The sequence below is a fragment of the Marmota marmota genome, unplaced genomic scaffold (assembly GCF_001458135.2).
Source record: "Marmota marmota marmota unplaced genomic scaffold, marMar, whole genome shotgun sequence".
In the NCBI taxonomy this organism is placed as follows: Eukaryota; Metazoa; Chordata; class Mammalia; order Rodentia; family Sciuridae; genus Marmota; species Marmota marmota.
The window spans coordinates 13,022,011-13,042,311 of NW_025999932.1; the positions used below are offsets into that span (position 1 = coordinate 13,022,011).

The 20,301-nt window shown below is 42.5% G+C and overlaps 1 protein-coding gene across 11 annotated transcripts in view; it reads right to left on the reverse strand.

Moving 5' to 3' along the window:
- Positions 1 to 20,301, reverse strand: part of Mbnl2 (muscleblind like splicing regulator 2) — a 151,131-nt gene that overhangs the window by 96,566 nt on the left and 34,264 nt on the right. For 8 of the 11 annotated variants that reach the window (XM_015484146.2, XM_048800734.1, XM_048800732.1 and 5 more), the window contains exon 2: positions 6,235 to 6,986. In XM_015484146.2, the coding sequence (XP_015339632.1) occupies positions 6,235 to 6,408 (174 nt within the window). In that variant the 5' untranslated portion in view covers positions 6,409 to 6,986. Of the gene's footprint in view, positions 1 to 6,234; positions 6,990 to 18,405; positions 18,536 to 19,296; positions 19,481 to 20,301 lie in introns of those variants that run through there. The other 3 variants (XM_048800728.1, XM_048800729.1, XM_048800733.1) reach the window with 3 other exon arrangements.

Below are 20,301 nucleotides of genomic sequence, written 5' to 3' on the forward strand. Positions count from 1 at the left end.
CTCCTTAGCAGAGAATATCGTGAGTGTTGGAGGAATGTGCTGCTGATCTTGGTTCTAGGCAACTTAATGAAATAACCAAATGGTACCTATAGTGACCCTCTGGCCTTCTTGTCCCACTTTAATGGTTCAGTCTTCTTTTTAGATGAGGGTTTCCTAATCTGCAGTCTATTCATGGCTCTCAAAGGGAAACAAGAAACCCCTAAGACCTTGAGATAGTTTGAAATAACCTGTAATGATGGGTAGTTTTCTGGGTAAAGATTCCACAGCTTTGATTAACTCCTCAAGATGTTAGACATCTGCAACCAGAACAAGAAAACTACATTAGAAAGACCAAGAGTCCAGGTCATGTTCAAGTTTGGGGCCTGGGGAGCAAGGCATTGAGTAGGCAGGGTGGAGGCTGAGGTGGGGGGAGGGCGAGGAGTTGGGGTTTCGATATATTGACCTGGAGGTGACAGTGGCCATCCAGTTGGGGATGTTCAGGGGGCAGTTAGATCCCAGGAGGTGGCCAGAAAGGGCCTACAACCAGACTGGGATTCACTGGCAGAGGTGGGAAGTGAACATACAAACACAGATGAACTTGCAGAGCTGATGACTGGGTTTGAAAGAGGAAGGACCAGCCTCAGAGAATACACACAGCTAGGAAGCACAGGAGGGGAGCGGTGGCATTGGCAGTAAAGTCAGAGGAGAACTGAGGATGTAAAGGACAAGGAGAACCCCCTGGGAAGCAGTAGCAGGAGAGTATGTTCCAGAATCACATGGATGGACACATGGCCAAACCTCGGACCAAGGACATTTTAGCTGAAGAGATCTAGTAAGTGATGGCATAATATTTATATACAGACGTAGAAGTAAATAAATACAATTTACACATACATGCAAAAAAACCTAGTAATTACTATCAATGATGAAAAATATTTATATACAGACACAGAAACACGTGCCTTGCTTTCTCTTTTTAAAATATTTGCATTTCTAAAAACCTAAACAGGTTTACTCCTGAGCCCTTCTATTTTAGAATTTTTTTGCACTTCAATATGCTAAACATGTTAAACATGAATGTTATTAAGCTATTAGGAATTTTACAATTAATTACATCAATGATTTATTCAGTAAGAGGAGTTCGCAGGAGGGATGGATGGAGCCATCTTTGGAGCCACACATACCTGGGGTCAGGCTCCTTCTTCACCATTACAAGTTAGATTGCTTAGATGTTTGAACCTATGTTCACATGTACTAAGTTCTACATGACTGCAGTGATTACTATCAATAATGAAAAATTTGTCTGAGATTACATTTGCACATCAGATGTGTAATTTAGAAAATATTCAAGCAATTCTGCAAGTGATTGCCACAAAATATCTCATGTATATCACTTTCAATTTTGAAATTGTCATCCACAAATACTGACTAAATTTTATTTGCCATGAGCTTATAGCCATCTTCCCATACATAAATGAGCAAAAACTTCTATTTTTCATCTTGGAAATTTAGAAACAGAGTAGGAAAAAGCAGTTTCTCCATCACATGCAGCTCAAATTACCCTGCAGAGAAAATCGAATGATTTACTTGTCAATTTTTCAATGTTGCACTACACTCTGAGAGTCACACCTGTGCCTTCAAATTCCTGCACTGAGCTCCCTGGTTTTGAAATCTACTGGGATACCAACAACAGGGCCATAGCACCTTATTGCATGAGTTATGTACCATACAGCTCCAGGGGTGTTGATCACATAGAATACTGTGATAAGAAGGGCACCCCTAAAGTGCAACCCCCCCCCCGAAATCAGGAACTGCAGCCCTGAATGAGGCATGGATACTTGTCTGATGAACTTGCTGTACCATTCGACAACTATTTATTAAGCACCTATTATGTGTATGACACTGACCTTGGCTCTGGATCCCAACAGGCACAATTCTGTTGACCAGGGACCAGGTGCAGCTTATATCACTTTTTGAATAAAGAATGGCAGAAAAGCTTCACCAATGAGTGGGTGTTTTTTGTTTGTTTGTTTGTTTGTTTGTTTTATTAGAGGCCTGAAGGAAATGAGAGGACAAGCTGTTCATTTAACTGAGGCAAGAATATTCCAAGCAGAGCCAAGACCAAGTACAAATACCCAGAGGGGAAGCCTCTGGGCATATTGAGGGACAGCAAGGCCCTGGGGGCCTGGAAGGGACCAGATGAGGGCAGCAGTAAAAATAAAGTCAGGTGGCTGGGGGAGGAAGCAGCTCTGTGCCAAGGGCCAAGCCAACCTTGTCCTGCTGGTCTCTGTGCGAGACAAAAAGCCACCGGAAAGATCCTCGGACAGAGACGCGACGTCATCCTGACTGAGGTGTTAAGAGAATCACACTGTCTTTCTCTGAGCTGATTTTTATTAAGAAATGTTATGTCTACATTTCTAAATAGTGTCTAAATAATTTCCCCCAAATGCACCAAGTATTTTCAACCAAAATTAGCAATCTGATTTTTAAAATGGCTTCATTTTCTTAAGCTGAGTTTGAATTTGAATGTTTAAAGCAATACATTCAAAATGAAAGTGGTAAGTAATGAAACCTTTAATCTCAATAGGCATTGAAGTTAATTCATATGTTTCTTTCCAGATGTTTCTGTTTGCAAAATAGTCCAGATTAATTCCTATTGGTTACAAGAAAATGAATCGGGAAAGAAAAAAATATATCAAATATTTCAACTATGAGGGGAAATGTTTTATGGACGGTAGAGGCATCTGAGATGGGTTTTCACTTGGTGGAGGCCTTGGCTACAAGAGAGTTTCTTGCTCATGAAACAATGTGCATTTTGTCAAGTTATGAGTAATGTACAAATACCACTGTAAGAACTCTTCTATGTTTCTAAATGTTCTTTTATAAAAACATTTTTAGATGCACAATTCCCTTACCAAAGACCTCAACAAAATTTTTCCAACAACCAAAATTTGTTTCAGCATGTACTCCTGGGAATTTTAATCATAGATACAAATAACCAATAACAACAAGGCAAAAGGCTCACAATTGAGTCATCCCTATATTTACAGGCCAACAGATTCTCTCCCAGTCACAAATACCAATTAATCCCTCATGGCATTCATAGAAAATATATTGTAACAAATAACAACAAAAATGGCACTTGCCTCACATCCCAGTTCTTCTAATGTTGTGAATTACTCATAGGACTGGGGGCTACCACCCATACAGTTGATTCTAAGTTTGAACATATGAAGAGGTGGACACACCTTCATTTAAAGCCAGTCATTGCAATCAGTGGCTGAACTGGGATACATTAACAAGGGAGGGACTCAACATGGCCATCCCTAACACGTTCAGCCCTGGGTTAAAACATGGGATGTGGTGGGCCAGGTAGTCCTTGAGGTAACCTTGTGAAGTGAGAATTCTATCAGTTTTACATAAGAGGAAACAGAAATTAAGGAGATAGAACAACTTATCTCAAATTATAGAGCTGGCCTGTACCAGCCAGGATTCATCAAGGTCTGTTGGACCCATTCTGACCTAGTCTGGATCCCCTGAGCAACACTATCTATTTTAATACACAGATTGAATATCCCTTACCCAAAATGCTCAGGACTAGGGGTGTTTCAGATTTGGAGTTGTCCAAGTATGGTATGTTTGCATATACACAATGAGGTACCTTAGAGATGGGACCCAAGCCTAAACACAAAATTCATTTATGCTTTTTAAACACCCATACACATGGCCTGAAGATAATGTTAGACAATATTTAAATAAATATACATTTGAATTTCAAGTGCTACGCATAATGAGGTCATGTTTGGAAGTTTCCACATGGGGCATCATGTTGGTGATCAAAAAGTTTCAGATTTTGGAGCATTTTGGATTGCAGATGGATGGATTAGGGATGTTGAACCTGTAATGAAGTTAAATAGCTTCACAGTTATCATCATCATTATTTTTCTTTTTGGCTACTAATTTTGGTTCTTCTAACTTGTTGGTCTGGTTGCCAGGGCTTCTGATCATATAAACAAACTTGCAGAGTGAATATGACAGTGATGCTAGCGACAACACACGCTTCAGCTATTTTTGCTGGTGCATATTCTCCTCTTTGTGAAACCACCCAAGGCCCAGCAGGTGTTTATAGACTCAGGTCCGACTTACTCCTTTTCCTGTAGGCTCTTTTAACTTTTTTTTTTTTTCAATTTGACAACTTTAAAAATCTGTAATATCCCATTCAAATGAAGTAAGTTGAAATTCTATAGTTCTAAAAGTGACCAAGAACTTGAGGCAATGTACAACCAGGCCTCCTTCCACTCTTGAGCATGGGCCTACTGGACACTTGCCAAAATAAATTTTATGTGAATAGGGTTCAATATGCTCATGGTTTGATTCACACTTTTTATGCTGAACATGTCTGTTCACATTCCTTGCTCCAGGGATTGGACTCCTCCAACAAGTGTGCAGCTGGTGAATCCACAGAAATGTAAAGAATTATGCAGATCGAGACCTTTGTTGGAACGTTTTACCCAGTTGATATTCAAGAAATATGTGGTATTAATGGGTCAGGAATATTTTCCCAACATTCCCTACTAGATTTAAACAATAAAGAGCTTTAAGATACTAAAAAAATCATGATAGTTAATATTCAGTATCCAGACAGAGAAGGTTTCAATTAATACAATGAAAGAATTATGAATGACTTGGAAAATTCATTTCTCCTCCCTGACCTGTTTCCGTATCTTGAAACTTTTGTGATTCAGCTTAAATCTACATTGCTTTTGTGGTGAATGTTCCCATTGTTGACAATCATGGAGGCAAATCAAACTGCCTTTACTTCTTTGACTAAAGGCAAAATAAATACTAATGTACAGTGAGCTTACATTGACACAGTTTATATGAATTGTGATTACTCCATCTACTCGCTTTCATTTTAGTCTAGTCTAATAAACTTTTATGATAAAAAGAGAATAGTTTCAGCTCATGATGTAGATAATATGTCTAATTTGTCAAATTTTTACCTTTAAAAGATTTCTGTCAAGCTATCGATGTATTTTTCTGCTTTTAGTATAGACAAAGTTTCCCTTTAGAAGATACATAAATATATCTTGGAAGTCTTACATTTCTAAGAGTTAGAGTTACACATTTTGATTTATAAGTCTTTTAAGACATAATTTTTGACATGAGATGAAATCCTCCAAATGCATGCCCAGTCCCTTCAATAACCAAAGAGAAGCCAAGGTCACTGTTGTGTAAACTCACAGCACAGAGGTTCTCAAGTCATATATCAAGAGCATAAATAAATTTTAATTAACTGATCGGTAAGCTTATTGAGGACTTGCAGCGATGGAAATATCAAGCTGTTTTTAAGCTGTTTATCATACTTGGTTCTATTTAGAACAACATCATTATGCCCTTAGGACAGGCTGAGATGATCTGGAATTCAAAGTACCCTAATTTTAAGGCTAAATAAACCTCGATGCTTTCTGGGCAAAATCATACCACTTCTTTCAACTACATCTTTCAGTACATAACTCAGGTGCACCAACCTCCAAAATCATCTCTTGAAATGTGGGAAGCCAGCTGTCCTCTGTGGACTCCCAGAGGAGAGTCCTCTGCTCCTCCTGTGAGGCACGTGCCTTTCTTCTTACACAGCAGTTATTTGCTGATGTACTTCCCTACCAGACATGAGCTCATCATGGGTGTCACCTGCATACCATTCATTGCTTTTGTTATGTAACTCACAGACAGATGGCGATTCCCAAGCATTAAGTGCGTATTTAATTTCTATTAGCCATAAACTGTTTTGAAAGAGAGTGAAAACCAGGTCGAGAAGCATTTTAGGAAGCCCTTGGTCAAGAAAGAGAACCCCAAGAATAGAAAATTCTTCCAGATGTAAGTCAGAGTAACTGGCACATGAAAGTGACACATTCAATTTCTTCACCTTTACATAACCTCCAGAAGATCAAACGTTAATAAAATATTTATCTTCAGTTGTCACAAGCCTGACTTTGATTTAAAACTCTTGGGTACATGAATGTCATGCCAGACCAGAAATACACCATCATGTATTTTTAATTTAAACATAGATGTGTAAAAAATTTATATGTGTCTGATATGAACAAATTTGAGTGAAATCTTCCCAAAGTCACCACAGTCAAGAAAACAGAATCCAAAAGTGATTGTTCACTTTCTGTAAAAGTGCAAGATAAAGCACTCTGTTTTGGAAGCCCAATGTGGCTTTGAAACAACAAGTGAAACACATTCTCTTACCTTGAGGGAGTCAAAGCAGGCAATTACTCTTCCATTTTCAACCTGGCAGCTTTTTGGGGGGTGAGCGAATTTGCATTCTTCATCGGAGCGGGAGCAGGTTCCTCTCTGGAACTGTCTGCACACCTCTAATGTCAGCCACTTTGTATCTCTGACAGGAGCAACGTTCAAAGCCATGGTGAGAGAGTACTGTGGGCTCCGTTAGTGTCTGTTAAGTGGTGAAATCAATCCAAGTCCCAATGATTCCAAAACTACTGTTGTGAAAACTCCCACATGTAAGTCTGAAGGTAAGTGATAAATTGCTTAATGAAGTCCGATCCAGGAAATGGTGACGAGAGGACTTATCAGCAGGAGTCACTCATCAATCAAAATGCCCCACCTGAACACTGTGGGCCGCAATAAAACCACTCTCAGTGTCATCTCTGGCTCTCGATGTCCCAGTCTCTTGATGGTTTTGCAGATACAACAGCTTTTTAATAAAGTGACTTCAATATCATGGCACTCCTTGGGAAAATAGTTAGTTGTGACACTCACAGCTGTAGATGATGCTGGAAAAGAAGCCTCTCAGGTGTTCATAATTTAGCTGGACGCCCTTTCCTTCTTCCTTTGTAAACTCTGAAATTAAACAATTGGCAAAGTCAGACAACGGAGGTATCTTCATCCACTCATAACGTCAGTGTCAAGAAATGAAAAGCTCTCCCAGGCCGCAGTTTTCAGCAAAAGGAACTTCCCACAGGCACTTTTAAATCATGAACCTGCAAAACATAATAAAAAAAAAACAAATCAACTCATACCCAAACTCAATGGCATTGACCCTTGAACAAACTATTTAGCTCTTTTCTAGAAATTGTAAAAGTGCAGGTTAGAGCTTGGAGGTTTGAGTAGAGTGAGGAAAGTTGTGCATTAAAAAAAGAAGAACACGCAACTGAAACTGTATTGCAGAATCATCTAGGCAGCAGTCCAAAAGTTAGGAATGACTCAAACAGACGAGTGTGGCAGACACAATAATTAGGCCTTCTGAAACAATTCAATCTAATGTGCTTAATCGCCAAAACAGTGTATTAGAACTGTGGCTCTCAATTAATTTCACATTTAGGCCATGGGTTTTATTGTTGGGGATGCTATAAACAATTATTTGGGAAGTGCCTCTCCTACGTAATGAAGATATTGTCATTTTGGATGGAACACGGGCTCCTAATTCCTTATGCTCTTCCCGGTTTGTACAGAGATTCCAACTTCCAGATGGATGTAGGTAGGAGCCACCTGATATTTATTCTCTGCTCTCTCCCTGCTTCCTCTCCTAATAGTACCTGTTCAATATTCATCTTGACTCGTGTTGTAGGTACTCCTAGGATAAGGACTATTCTTAGAGTTTTCCTTTTCTGTATCCCAAGTCCCTTAGCTCCTGGATTCTATTAGAACCTCAAGAAATGTTTATCGACCAATTTAATGAAGACCGAATGCATGAATAAAAGTTCATTTTAGTTGAGTTCAGTTTCATTTTTAACCGAGTCACAATCTAAAAATGCTCTCTTGTATGGGATGCTGGAGTTAAACCATGTCTAGAACAGAAAATGTAATTAGTTTGGATTTCCAAAGTCAGCGCATTTTGCTTTTCTTACTTTTTTCAAGGATCATAAAAATTATTAAACATTAAAAATTTAAGATTACCAAGACAAGCATGAATAAGTAAAGTTGATCAACTTCAATAAGTGGATATGACATAAACTACCTTATATATTTGCTTGGTCTTGATATCGGAGCAAATACATAAGGCAGGTTATGTATACCACATTAATGTGTAGGTAACGAGAGCTGAGTGAAGATTGGAAGTTGATGATAGTCGTAATGACATTCCAGTCAACAGACCACACATACAGTGGTCCAATGATATTATAGTGGAGCTAAAAAATCCTGCTTAACAGTGTGGAGAATCCTTGGAAAACTGGGAATGGAACCACTATTTGACCCAACTATCCCACTCCTCGGACAATACCCAAAGGACTTAAAAACCGCATACTACAGGGACACAGCCACATCAATGTTTATAGCAGCACAATTCACAATAGCTAAACTGTGGAGCCAACCTAGATACCCTTCAGTTGATGGATGGATAAAGAAACTGTGGTATATATACACACTGGAATATTACTCAGCAATAAAAGAGGATAAAATCATGGCATTTGCAGGTAAATGGATGGAATCAGAGAATATAATGCTAAGTCAAGTTAGCCAATCCCAAAAAACCAAATGCCGAATGTTTTCTCTGATTTAAGGATGCTGATTCATAATGAGGTTGGGGGCGGGTGGAGCACGGGAGGATTAGATGAACTCTAGAAAGGGCAAAGGGGAGGGAGAGAAAGGGAAGGGGCAGGGGGTGGGAAAGACAGTGGAATGCGATGGTCATCATTACCCTAAGTACATGTATGAAGACACGAGGGATGTGACTCTACTTTGTGTACAACCAGAGATATGAAAAGCTGTGCTCTATATGTGTATTCTGAATTGTAATGCATTCTGCTGTCGCATATAACAAATTAAATTTTTTAAAAATCCTGCTTAAGACATTTCTCATGTGTTGGGGTGATGATGATGTGAACCTACTACATACCAGCTGTAAAAGCATAGCACATATAATTATGTACAGTCATTAATACTTGATAATGATAATAAATGACGATGTTACTGTTTTATGGATTGAATATGCTATAATCATTATTTTAAAGTGTACTCCTTCAACTTATAAAAAATATTTATTGTAAAACAGCATGCTGTGTTATGCCACCAGAATCCTCAAACACCTCATACTTCACACATCTCTTGATTGTATCACAAGACCACATCCAGTGATGACCTGCCCCTTCCAGGTCATTAAAGACATTCTATGACGTTTGCACAACGATGAAGTCACCTAATGACACACTTAGAATGCATTCCATCATTAAGTGATGCATGACTGTGTCCAAGTTAGTTTAGAGAGAGTGATAACTCTTAAGTGGTTCTCAAGTGTTTCCTGAAAAAGGGTGGGTAGGGGGATCCCAGATCAATTAGATTCAGTTAACTCGGGGGAACCAAGCCAAACAGGCTTTTAATAAAAAAATTACTTATTCTTTTTAGTTATACAAGACAGTAGAATGTATTTTGGCAAATTATACATACATAGAGTATAACTTATTTTATTTAGGATCCCACTGTTGTGGTTGTACATGATGCGGAGTTACCCTGGTCGTGTATTCCAATACAAGGCTAGGAAAGTTATGTCCGATTAATTCTACTGTCAAACAGGCCTTTCCCTGGCTTTCGAGCACTTCTGTGTCTCATCAGCCACCGACAGGGCAGGAACCCCTATGGTATCTCTCCAGCTTATCTGATCATGGCCTGTTTATTTAGCAAGACTTCTCCTGCTGCTGGTGGGGAAGGCTACTTCATCCCCAATTGTTTTACTTGTTTGTAAAAGTTATAGACGTCAGTGCGCTTAAGGAAGCTGTCAGCGTTGAGAGCTGTGACGCACATCTAACTTCAATTATAAAATATCTGAGGGAGCCAGGCGGGCTCCGGCTTGTCTGCTGGGTGGTGTGTGTTCACTGCAGCAACACCAACGAGCTTAAGTCTGGGATCTTAAGAAGGTGAGTTTAATAGTCAAATTCACTCCGGCTCAGGTTTCATAGACCAGCCTGGACCTGCCTCCTCACTGCCTCACTCCAACCCCCACGGAGAACAAAGAGGAGAGCAGTGAGCGCCAAGGAAGCGCTGTGCCTGTGTCGGGGAGATGGGCCACGAACCACATGGGGGCTTCATCCATATTTGCAAAATGCCACATAGACCCTCGGAGTCCTAGGTAGGTCATAGTACAAGCTCATCCTCAAAGACACACGTCAGGTCTACGAAGGAAGTAGGCAAACATATGCCCGGGTGGCTTGAATGGCTGCTCAGCTATTCCTAAAAACCATCCAGTCCACTAGCTTATACTCGCCCCCCCCCACCACCACACACCCAGAGAAACAGATTTCCATTTCTAGTTACAATAAAAATCCAACCATAAATTAGAGAGCCAGGCTCTATCAAGACAAATGTGCCTTTAAAAAATACTGCTTATTTAATCGACACAATACTGTTTTTATCAAGTGTAACACAATGTTTTGAAATGAGTGTACACTGTAGATTTTCAGGCCAATGAACATATGCATTCTCTCACATTCTTGTATTTTTTTGTGGTAAGAAAACTTAAAATCTACTCTCTTAGCAATTTTCAAGGATACAATGCCTCGTTATGAACCACAGTCACCATAATACACAATAGATTCCTTGAGCTGATTCCTCCTGTCTGATATTTATGTCTTTGGACCAGCACCTGACCCCCAGGCTCGGGTAACTAACATTCTGCTCTCTGCTTCTGCAAGTTCAATATTTTTAGATTCCATGTATAAAACTTTAATATAAGCTTGCATTTAAGAATAGGGGCAACCAAGCTTTCTGACGGCCCAGTCACTTGTAAGTCAAAGTCGTCCTGGGAGGAAAAGGGTGTGCATACTGTCACACGCAAACCCATAGCTATGGTGTCCTGTCGAGCATCCACTCTTTCTCCCAGCTCATTCTCTGTTCCTGGCCTAAGGTCTGAAGCCGGTTATCTGGGGCACTGCCTCCCCTCGTGAGGTCACAAGTGAGGACAGGCAGGGAGCTATGGGGACCAGGAAGAGAGAGCAGACTTGAATTAGATGAGGGTGAGGCCTCTGAAGGAGATGAGCAAGGATAACAGGTAAGAATGGGGAAGACCAAAGCCGCACATATTGTCAAGAGCATGAGCCTAAGGAAACCCTGGCTCTGCCAGTCTGCAAGTTCCTGGGAAGAAGGGCGATGGCTCAGGTGACACCGCCACCTGCTACCTGTGGCTATTCCATTAGAGGGACTAAGTAAATACATTGTAAATCTTTATTCTTCACTAATTTAAACCTGAACCTCAGTTCAGTTATCAGAAAATTTCACATATGATTGGGCCACTTTGAGTATGTAGTCTACGTTTCTATTGTAATCAATACAAAATCTAAACATGTCAAGCATTTCTAATGAAAATTTCGCATCCAAATTAACATAAGCCTTAAGTGTGAAATATACACCAAATCTGAAGAATGCAATGAAATCTTATTAATATCTTATGTATTGCATGGTAAATGGATAATATTTTAACTTTTAGGTGAAACCTTATTGCAATTAATCTCACTTGCTCCTTTTTACCACTAGTAAATTCAGAATTATATATGTTCACATTTATACTTCGGTTGACGGTGATATCTTAGCCTATCAACCAATAGAGAACTTTCTGGAAAGGTAGAAAGTCCTTAAGTCCTCATTTTGCCAAGGTTCCTTGTCATTTATCCTTGGTAAGTCAACGTCTCTGAGATCTGCCTTCTTCACCTGTAAAATGTTGATAATATTCCCCGCCTACATTGGCATGGTTGCTACCATGAAGGACCAATAGGGGAACTATCTGAGTACTCTGTAAAAACTTGTCCCAATGCAAGGTGGTACAAAGAATTGCTCTATAAATATCTATTGACAGAATCTACTTTCGGGCTTCCTTTTCTCTACAGCAGTTCTGTTGGGAGGACCAGGACTCTGACTAGGGTGTACTTGTCCTCAGGAGTAAGGCAATGACTTGGAGGTCAAAGGTTTGACTGTATAGAGCCAAGGCCCCTTATCTGCCACAACCCTCTTGTCTATTCTGTGGCCCAGGGGAAGCCACAGAGAGGTTCCTAGGGCTGCAGAATAGACATTAATTCTATATTTACCAATTCGTTCTGTTTAACTCTCACTGGGTTGCTTGTGCTTCCATTTTTCTAATGTCTTTTTTATTTTTAAGAAGCTTCATTGTGTATATTTGACGTTGGTAGCTTATTTAAGGAATGCACATAGTTGGTAAGTGGTTACTATAGTGGATCATGTTATATGACAACACTTATCATCTCATGTGATTCACATAGTCCTACTGGCTTGATTCCTCCTGATGTAGTCAGATCTCTAAATGAGTTCATCCTTCAGATCTGCTACTTGGTTTCCATTGACCTTCCTCTCCTCTCTTCCTATTGACTTCTTCAGTTTTATTTCCAACATCCCAGACCACCCTGCCCTACCTAGCCCCTTCCCATGCAGAACCTGGGAGAGATTTGGAAGTGGCTGCCCTCATTATTTCTCTGGTATTAGTTTCTCCTTTAGCCTGCCCTTCCTGCCCCCTCTGCTAGTGTTCAGAAACGTGCTGCATCCCTAAGCCCTGGCATGGGACAGGAGAGGAGCTGGCCCTTGAAGGTTGTGCTGAGTCATACCTGGCAAGCTGTCCCCCCCTGCATCCTGACTCAGCACTCCCTCCTCTGCCTGCCTTCAGCCACTTTTGATTCCTTCTCTTATATCCCATCTCTTAACACCACCTGGTAATTATTTTTAAACAGATATCATTATTCCTTAATTCACAAGGACTGTAAATATTAATTTATCCAACTGCTTTCCCCACCCCCAAGGTAAACTCCTAGAGACTTTGCTCTGTGTGTGAAACGGTTGTTATTTTTGAGTCTCCAGAGCTCAGCTCTGTGCCTGGTCTGTAGAATGCACTCCACACGTTTGTTGAGTGAACTCCTGGTCCTCTTCTAAAGAACATTCTCATTTTAATACAAACTAAATTCTAAGCTAAAGGAATAATGCTCTGAGTAGGGAATTTCAGTATTAGCTGTAGGAACCTTTTAGCATTTGCCCTTGGCTTATCCTGCTGCCTAGCAGGTTGAGGGTGAGAAGCTGCCCCAATGTGAGTGATGATGTGAGCCTCAAAAGCCAGAATGCTCAGCACATTGACTGTCAGTGCCCAGTGCTCCAGCTGGGGGTGGGTCATCCCCTGGGAGCTTGGCAGAAATGCAGATCCTTAGACTTCACCCCAGAATTTCTGCATCAGAAACTCTAGGACAGAGCCCCAGCAATCTTGTTTTTAACAGGACTCCGGGACGACTGATGCATAAATTCAAGAATCACCATAATCAGCACCCCTTGCTGCCCTGCTCTATGCTGGGCAACCTGGGCGTTGCTGGAAAAACAAAGATGGCCTCTCTGGGGTTGCCTGTAGGGTCTTCAGACACTGATGCCCACCTAAGTAATCGCAAGAAGGCTGCCAGAGGCTTCCCCCTGTGGCTGTGTCTGATCAGTAAAACAAAATAAAACCCAATGAACTGAAAGCACCTGAGGTTTGTCCCAGCTAAGACTTTTCCATAAGAATTAGAAAACAGATGATATGATGTTTCCTAACAAGTACAAAACAGATCATAGTCCTAAAGACTCCACTCAGAATGCAGCAAGCCTTTGGTAGGGGTGGGTGGGGCTTGGCTTTGTGAACCCCTGCCTGACAGAGGATCACTTTAAAGGAACTGATGGCCTTTGGTGACCAGCAGCTTGGTCCTCAGTCAGAGGGCTGCTTTGTAGACTGCCCGTCTTCTCAGACAGAGCACACTATAAAAAATACCCAGGCTCACTGCCTTACTGTCTTTAAAGGAAAGACAGGATTGAAGTTGAAGGATAAAGAAATGAGGGGACATAGAGAAGAGCAAAATTATGGCATCTGCAGGAAAATGGAGGGCACTAGCATCCTGTTCAGTGAAAGAAGCCAGATTCAGAAAGCCAAGGGTTGTACGTTCTCTCTCTCATGTGTGGAAGCTAGACAGAAAAAAGGAAAAATGTGATCTCATGGAAATAGAAGAGACACCAGAAAGGTAGGAAAAGGAGGTTGGCAAAGGGGGAGCAGAGATCAAAGTGAGGGACTGGGGGATGAAAGGGATCAAATTATGTTATGTGCATGTACAAATATGTCACCATGAGTCTCACTAACGCATATAATATTAAGATACCAATAATGATTAAGCAAACAGAAAAAGACATGAGGTTCTGTGGCAATTCCAGAAATGACAAAGGCCTGGCTACTCAACTCTGCAAAGTAATCCTGATGATTTTTAAGGTCTTTACTTACATGACACTTCATTTTTTTTAAAATATATTTAAAACTCTTGTAGGTGTTAAATTTTCAGAAAGCTGTGGCTTTTGACTGTGTGAAAGATTTGCCCGCTCACATTCTTTGACAGTAGCTCAATTATGCAGCCAAGCAAGTTTGGAAGCTTCGGCTCTTCATTCTACCAGGAGAGGAAATGGCCCTCCATTCCACATCCTCAGACAAGTCCCGGCTGTGGAGCTCAGGGGTCCCATTGCACCAATACTTTGAGATTGCTTGTACATTTTTGAAGGGAAAAACATCAATCGTGTTCCATCTTGAGACTGAGACTGATCAAAATCCAAAAACCGCCTTAAGAGAACTATTTCTGCAGCGCACACACAGCTCGCCTCTCTGGGCTTACTCTTGGTCAGCTCTGGTATCTTCGCTGCCTGCCAGACATGAGCCTCCCAGAGAGCCGATTAAAGGATCTTCGCAAAGCAAACCAATTCCTGTGTCAGAAAGTCAAGGACTCATTCTCCATTAAGTAATTCATAGGAGGTCTTTAATTTTATTTTGCATAAATTTAATTACAAGAAAGAACCCTTATCTCCTTGACCTCCCTACTTCTCATTTTTAGACTCTTTGGGTTTCCTATATTGATATTTAAATTCTTAAATATGAAAAATTATTCATAAACATATTTTTTTAAAAATAAATGTGCCTTCCCGGGAGGGATCTGATGTTTGAGCATCCTCACCTCTACTTCTAGAGCCCAATTTAAAATAACTCTCAATGTGCTCTCTCCGCCGATCAATGGCGTGGCCACATCCTGAGCCTATGGGAGGCAGACGCCTGGATGGAGAGGGCCCTGGCGGAGCCGCCTGCTGAAGCACTGGTGCTGAGAGCCACTTGACCTCCAGGAGTGGGGTGTAACACTGCCCTGTAATCACTAATCACAGTTGTGGAGAAGAGGTTCCTAACTGGAGCCTTCCCACAGGACCGAGAAAAATACAGTGTAGAGATTGCCCTGCAAAAGTAGTAAAGAACCTGATCAGCCTATCAATAAGAAAGAGTGAGGAGGACAACAGAAATGATATCTTCAAGAGGATTGTTCTTTCTAGACCTTTCTGTATTGGTTTCTTTTTGATTGATTGAAAAGTGACATCAAATGGTGCTTTGCAAATTCTACTGGGCTTAGGGATAAGAACCAACTTTTCAACTCTGTATTCCAGTCCCTCCTTCACCTCTGAATAGCTGTGTGAGGGTTCCTAGCCTCTCTGAGCTGCAGTTTTCTTGCTTATTATCAAGGGGATAGTCATGTCTAAGCCATAGCTATACACAATGCAACCGGAACATATTTAGTAGTAGATTACAAATGTTTTTTCTGTGGCATCTACCCGGAATAAACATTAGTTCTTCAAAGACATCTACCCCAAGTTTCATTTTTATTTCTCAAAATCTGAACAGTCTTAGTATGACTGAATTTTTCAGGAACACAACCAGTGTGTATGCTGAGGCAAGACCAGACTTTAACTTGTTAGGAACTTTATCTTAATTGTTGGACATTTGAAAAGCCATGTCACTGATCACCCCTGTCCATCTGGGCACACACTCACAGACACACGCATGACGGGTGGAAAAATTTTTGCTGGCTAACAGATATAATTCTCTCCAAAGTCAATGAAGGTAGTGAAAGGAAGTAGAAAAGTTCTGTCTACCAAGCCTCAAAGTCCTTTCTAGAATGCAAGTTAGAGAAACTTTAATAAATGCTTTTGTACAACCAACTCAAAATGCTCACTGTAAGAGAGGAAAGAACTACACCAGACAATGGTGTCCCCATGTCACAGGCACTTGATTCTTCTGAACATATCTTCAAATACATTTCCATGGGGAAATAAAACACAGACACCCAAGGTCATACAATGGGACAGAAAGGTCAATATTCCACAACAAAGGAAAACTTCCCAACTAGACATATCTTCCCTACATCCTTTATCTTACAGTACAAGTGAAAAAAATTTATAAAATCCAGGGCTCATTTTAACATGTGAAAAATTCCAATCTATTTTCATAACTGATTCCAGGAATGCACAGAGATAGAAATTCCATCTTTAATTAGAAAAGAGAAATTTTCTAAATATACACTTGAAACTACAGCCAGATAGAATATATTCAGCACATATTTGTATTCAAATTATGTTTTTCCACCATGTTTGTGTTTTATACCCAAATACTTATAAATCAGTTAGGAGACACTGTTATTAGAATAAAAGCAATTGGATCAGGCAACATTTAAGAGTGACACAGCACTTACCATTTCCTGGATGATAGTACATGACTGTGCTGCAGGCTGAAATCTAGCCCTGTGCTCCCAGAGAAATCTTTGTTAAAACTCTTATTTCCTTCACTGGCCACAGAACTGCTTCTCAGCTGAACCCTTAACACACACTCTCCCCTGCCCCCCCACCAGCCTAGTGGTTATTTCATCTGCCTGTATGCCTACAAATATCAATACTCCCTTTTTTGACAAAAATTTTATAGCAGAACTTTAATTATCACCAAATAAGAGCAATGAACAGTACAGCCAATGGACTTACATTGAAAAAAAAATCAATGTATAGACAGCGGTAAATAATTAAGATATCAAAGGAAAACCATTTTCTAAGATAAATAATATATAGTTGAAGTTTTCAATGCTTACCCAAATATATCAGAAAACAGTATGAAGTAGTCAGAAGCTGGTGCCTATAAGGATGTGGCACTTTTGACAGGCACACATACAGTCACACAGGTGTGGCTAGCATCGTGGCTTTTCAAAATGCCGAACAATTCCTCATGACGTTCCTATCTAGTCTTGCTTCAGTTTACACGTTGCTGCACTCTTAAAAAATTCAACTTTATTAAGACTATTCAGAAATTATAAAAATTGGTGTAAATATGCAAAGCATATATGCAAAATATGCAAATGTGGCCTGATCCCCATTGAGAATAGTGATGTCCGGTTTCAGGCTGCCTTAGCAGACTCTGGTGTAAAACATCAGTATAATGGGTCCTGAAGACACTGAGTGGCATTAGAAGGGTATGGATGAGACCCCCCACTGGAAGAAGTTCCCCCTGAGAGCATCACCAGAGAGAGAGTGAGAGAGCGAGAGAGAGAGAGCGAGCACACAAGACAGCGAGAATGTCTGTATGTATACATATAAATATAGGAGGGCAAAGAGGAAGACCTGGACAGGGTCAAGTTCCTTTAGTCATTTAGAGGTGACAGAAAGAAGAACGAACCAAACCACAGGAAAAGAACAAGGAAACCTAGAAGAGCGTCTGGATGGTGCAACACCAGGGAGGAAGGGCCAGTTTCAAGAGGAGGGAGTAGCCAAGAAAGCCCCTTGCTGTGAGGACATGCCCCTTAGTGGCCATGAGCTGTGTGAGGAGGAAGTCCTCATCCAGCGGGGGAAGTGATCTTCGGTGGTGGTTTCCATGGTGCACTGCCGGGGGGTGAGGCAGGGGCAGCTGGGGGTGAGTCTGGGGTGCTTCTGTCTGGCTGTGAGGGCAGGCAAGCTCTGACCGCCCCTCCAGGACCTCAACTTGCTCATGGAGGTGCAGGGGTGCCTCATTCCTCGCCCTTCCCAGGACCCTTTCTTCTTGAATGGAGGGAGGAAGGACTAGATCCCCAGCTCCAACGGAGGCCAGAAGATAACCTGCTCATTGCCGACTCTGGGGATGGAAAGAAGGCGTGAAGGGGGCCACAGCCTGCCCTGAAGTGACACGGCAGGATATGAAGCCTGGGCAGCTCCTGTCTGAAGCCCCTGCCACCTCGATCAAGGACACTTTCTACCTGCCCAGTCACGCAGACAGGGCTGCAGCCCTGCAGAGAGTGTCTGCAACTTAGGACCTCAGGAACAGGACCCCAGAGGGAAATAAAGGCCCAGAACATCAAGTGGCCCGGAAGACTCAGCTTCCACAGAAGCTCAGGAATTTGTTCTGAAATGGATGGTTACGGCTTTGTGGCTTTCTTCAGCTACACTTGGCTAGCCGAGAGCAGGAGCAGAGCCAAGGAGATGCCCATTTCAAAGGTCAAGGCCTTGGACACGGGCCAATTAAAAAAAAAAAAAACAAAGGCCAGAGGTCTGGGGAGGGCCCATGGGAGGGACTGCAGCTGAGGAGGTGGTGGAGGACGGTTCTGAATCTGCTGCCCTGTGACTCCCCGGCTCTCTTACCATGTGTGCGCATGGACAGCACTGCACAAAGTCAGAAGTGGGTCCCCACCAAGAGGACCCGGGCTGTTCACAGTCGGAATTCTCTGCACAGGGCTGAAGAGCCAGGGCTTCCCTTCTGTGGAGATGGGGGGCTGCACAGAAGGTACAGGAGGAAGTCCACACAGGTATCAGGAGAGGAAAAAGCAGGAGCTGGCCAGCGCTGGGAGAGACGGAAAGAAGAGCCAACTGACGATCACCCTGGAGTCAGCATCTTTAATGGTGAGATAAGACTCGGGGAGAGCTTAGAACAAACATTTGCTGAGAGCTCTTTGAGATAATGTTCTTAAGGTGAAAGGTAATAAAGATGAGAGCGAGCATGGTGGCCTGGGGCCCCGTGGCCTGTGTTGACTGGGGAAGGAGGAGGTTAGCACACTGGTCGGGAGGAGGGCTGGGAAGCAGGGCTGCGGGTGGCTGGGGGTGGCTGGAATGCAGGCCGTTTGCCTCAAACCCACCTTAACCCCTCCTTTGTCCAGTTTTATGCTATGAAACCCACGCTCCCGCAGTGCTGTAGCTTCAGTGAGTGGCGACTCCAAACCTGCCCCCTTCCTTTGTTCTGACGCCCTCCCTACATCCAGGGCCCTACCTTCCTGATAGGAATCTGGCTGCTTCGTACCCCCACAAGGCCACCGTCACCTACGCCACCTTCATCCCTCCCCTGGGTTAGGCCAGCGGCCTCCCAGCCAGGCTCCCGTTCCTCTCCTCCCACAGGCACATCTGGACAAATTATCCCGAGGGAGCCTTGGACATGTGATCAGATCAGCTCAGCTCTCTGCCCAGGAACCTCACTGGGTGTGAAAGTCAGGAGCCTTCCCGTGGCCTATACTACGCTGACCTCCGTGGTTGGCCTCTTACCTTCTCTGACCACTTCTTTCCTTGCTTACTCCCCTTTAGCCACCCTGGACTTCAGCTGGTCCTTGGGCAGCCAGGCATGTCCGTCCTACCTTGGAGGTTTAACCTGACTGCTCTCTCCACTGGGAAAGCTCCTTTCCCAGACAGTCACATGGCTTGGATGTCGGCCTATAGGGAGGCCTTTCCTGATGTAATATTGCATCAGTCCTACCTCCCCACTCTGCCTCATCCTGCTTTCCTTTCCTCCCAACTTCTTATCATTACTCGACACTCATCATTACTTGTCTATCTGTTCACTTTCTCCCTCAACCAGAATGTAATGTGTGTGAGTACAGAGTCTGTCGCTATCCCTGTCATCCAGAGTAACACATAACTGTGGGACTTAGTAGCCACTCAACAAATACTTGCTGAATGAGTGAGTGGATGAATGGACAAATAAATGTGTGAGTATGGTGCAAGCTCAGGGTTGGCGCCTGTCCTTACGGTTCGCTTTGTTCTGTCTTCATGATGTGACTTGAGATATTTCTCAGCCGTTGTTGTTCTTCTATTATTTCAAGCTCTCTGGGACTCCTGCTTCTTAGCTCTAAAAGGGAAGGGGTTCAGCAATTTCGAAAGCCACTTCTGTCCCTAAAGTTCTGTGATTGTAACTGTGATTGGCAAGGCGGATTTAAGGAGAAATATATTTTTAGGAACTCTTCTGGAAATCTTATCAGCTCGGCTGGGTTTGGCCTAGATTTGTTAGCAGCCTTTTGAGCTGTGGGATGGTGAGGGAGCGTCGGTACCAGGGGAGGGGGACATTTGTGGAGGCCATTTTGTTCCTGCTCCAGAGCGCACACACAGAGGGGCAGAACAAAAGTGGGTCCAGGAGGGGAGGGGTGGCCGGAGTTGTGCCTGGGGCACTCCTACCTTGAAAAGCACCCCGGAAGGGCCAGGGATGGAGGGGCTGGGTGTGGGGTGCTTCTGCCCCAGGTGCACAAAGGCCACAGGTCTGGGTGCCACGGAGGCTGA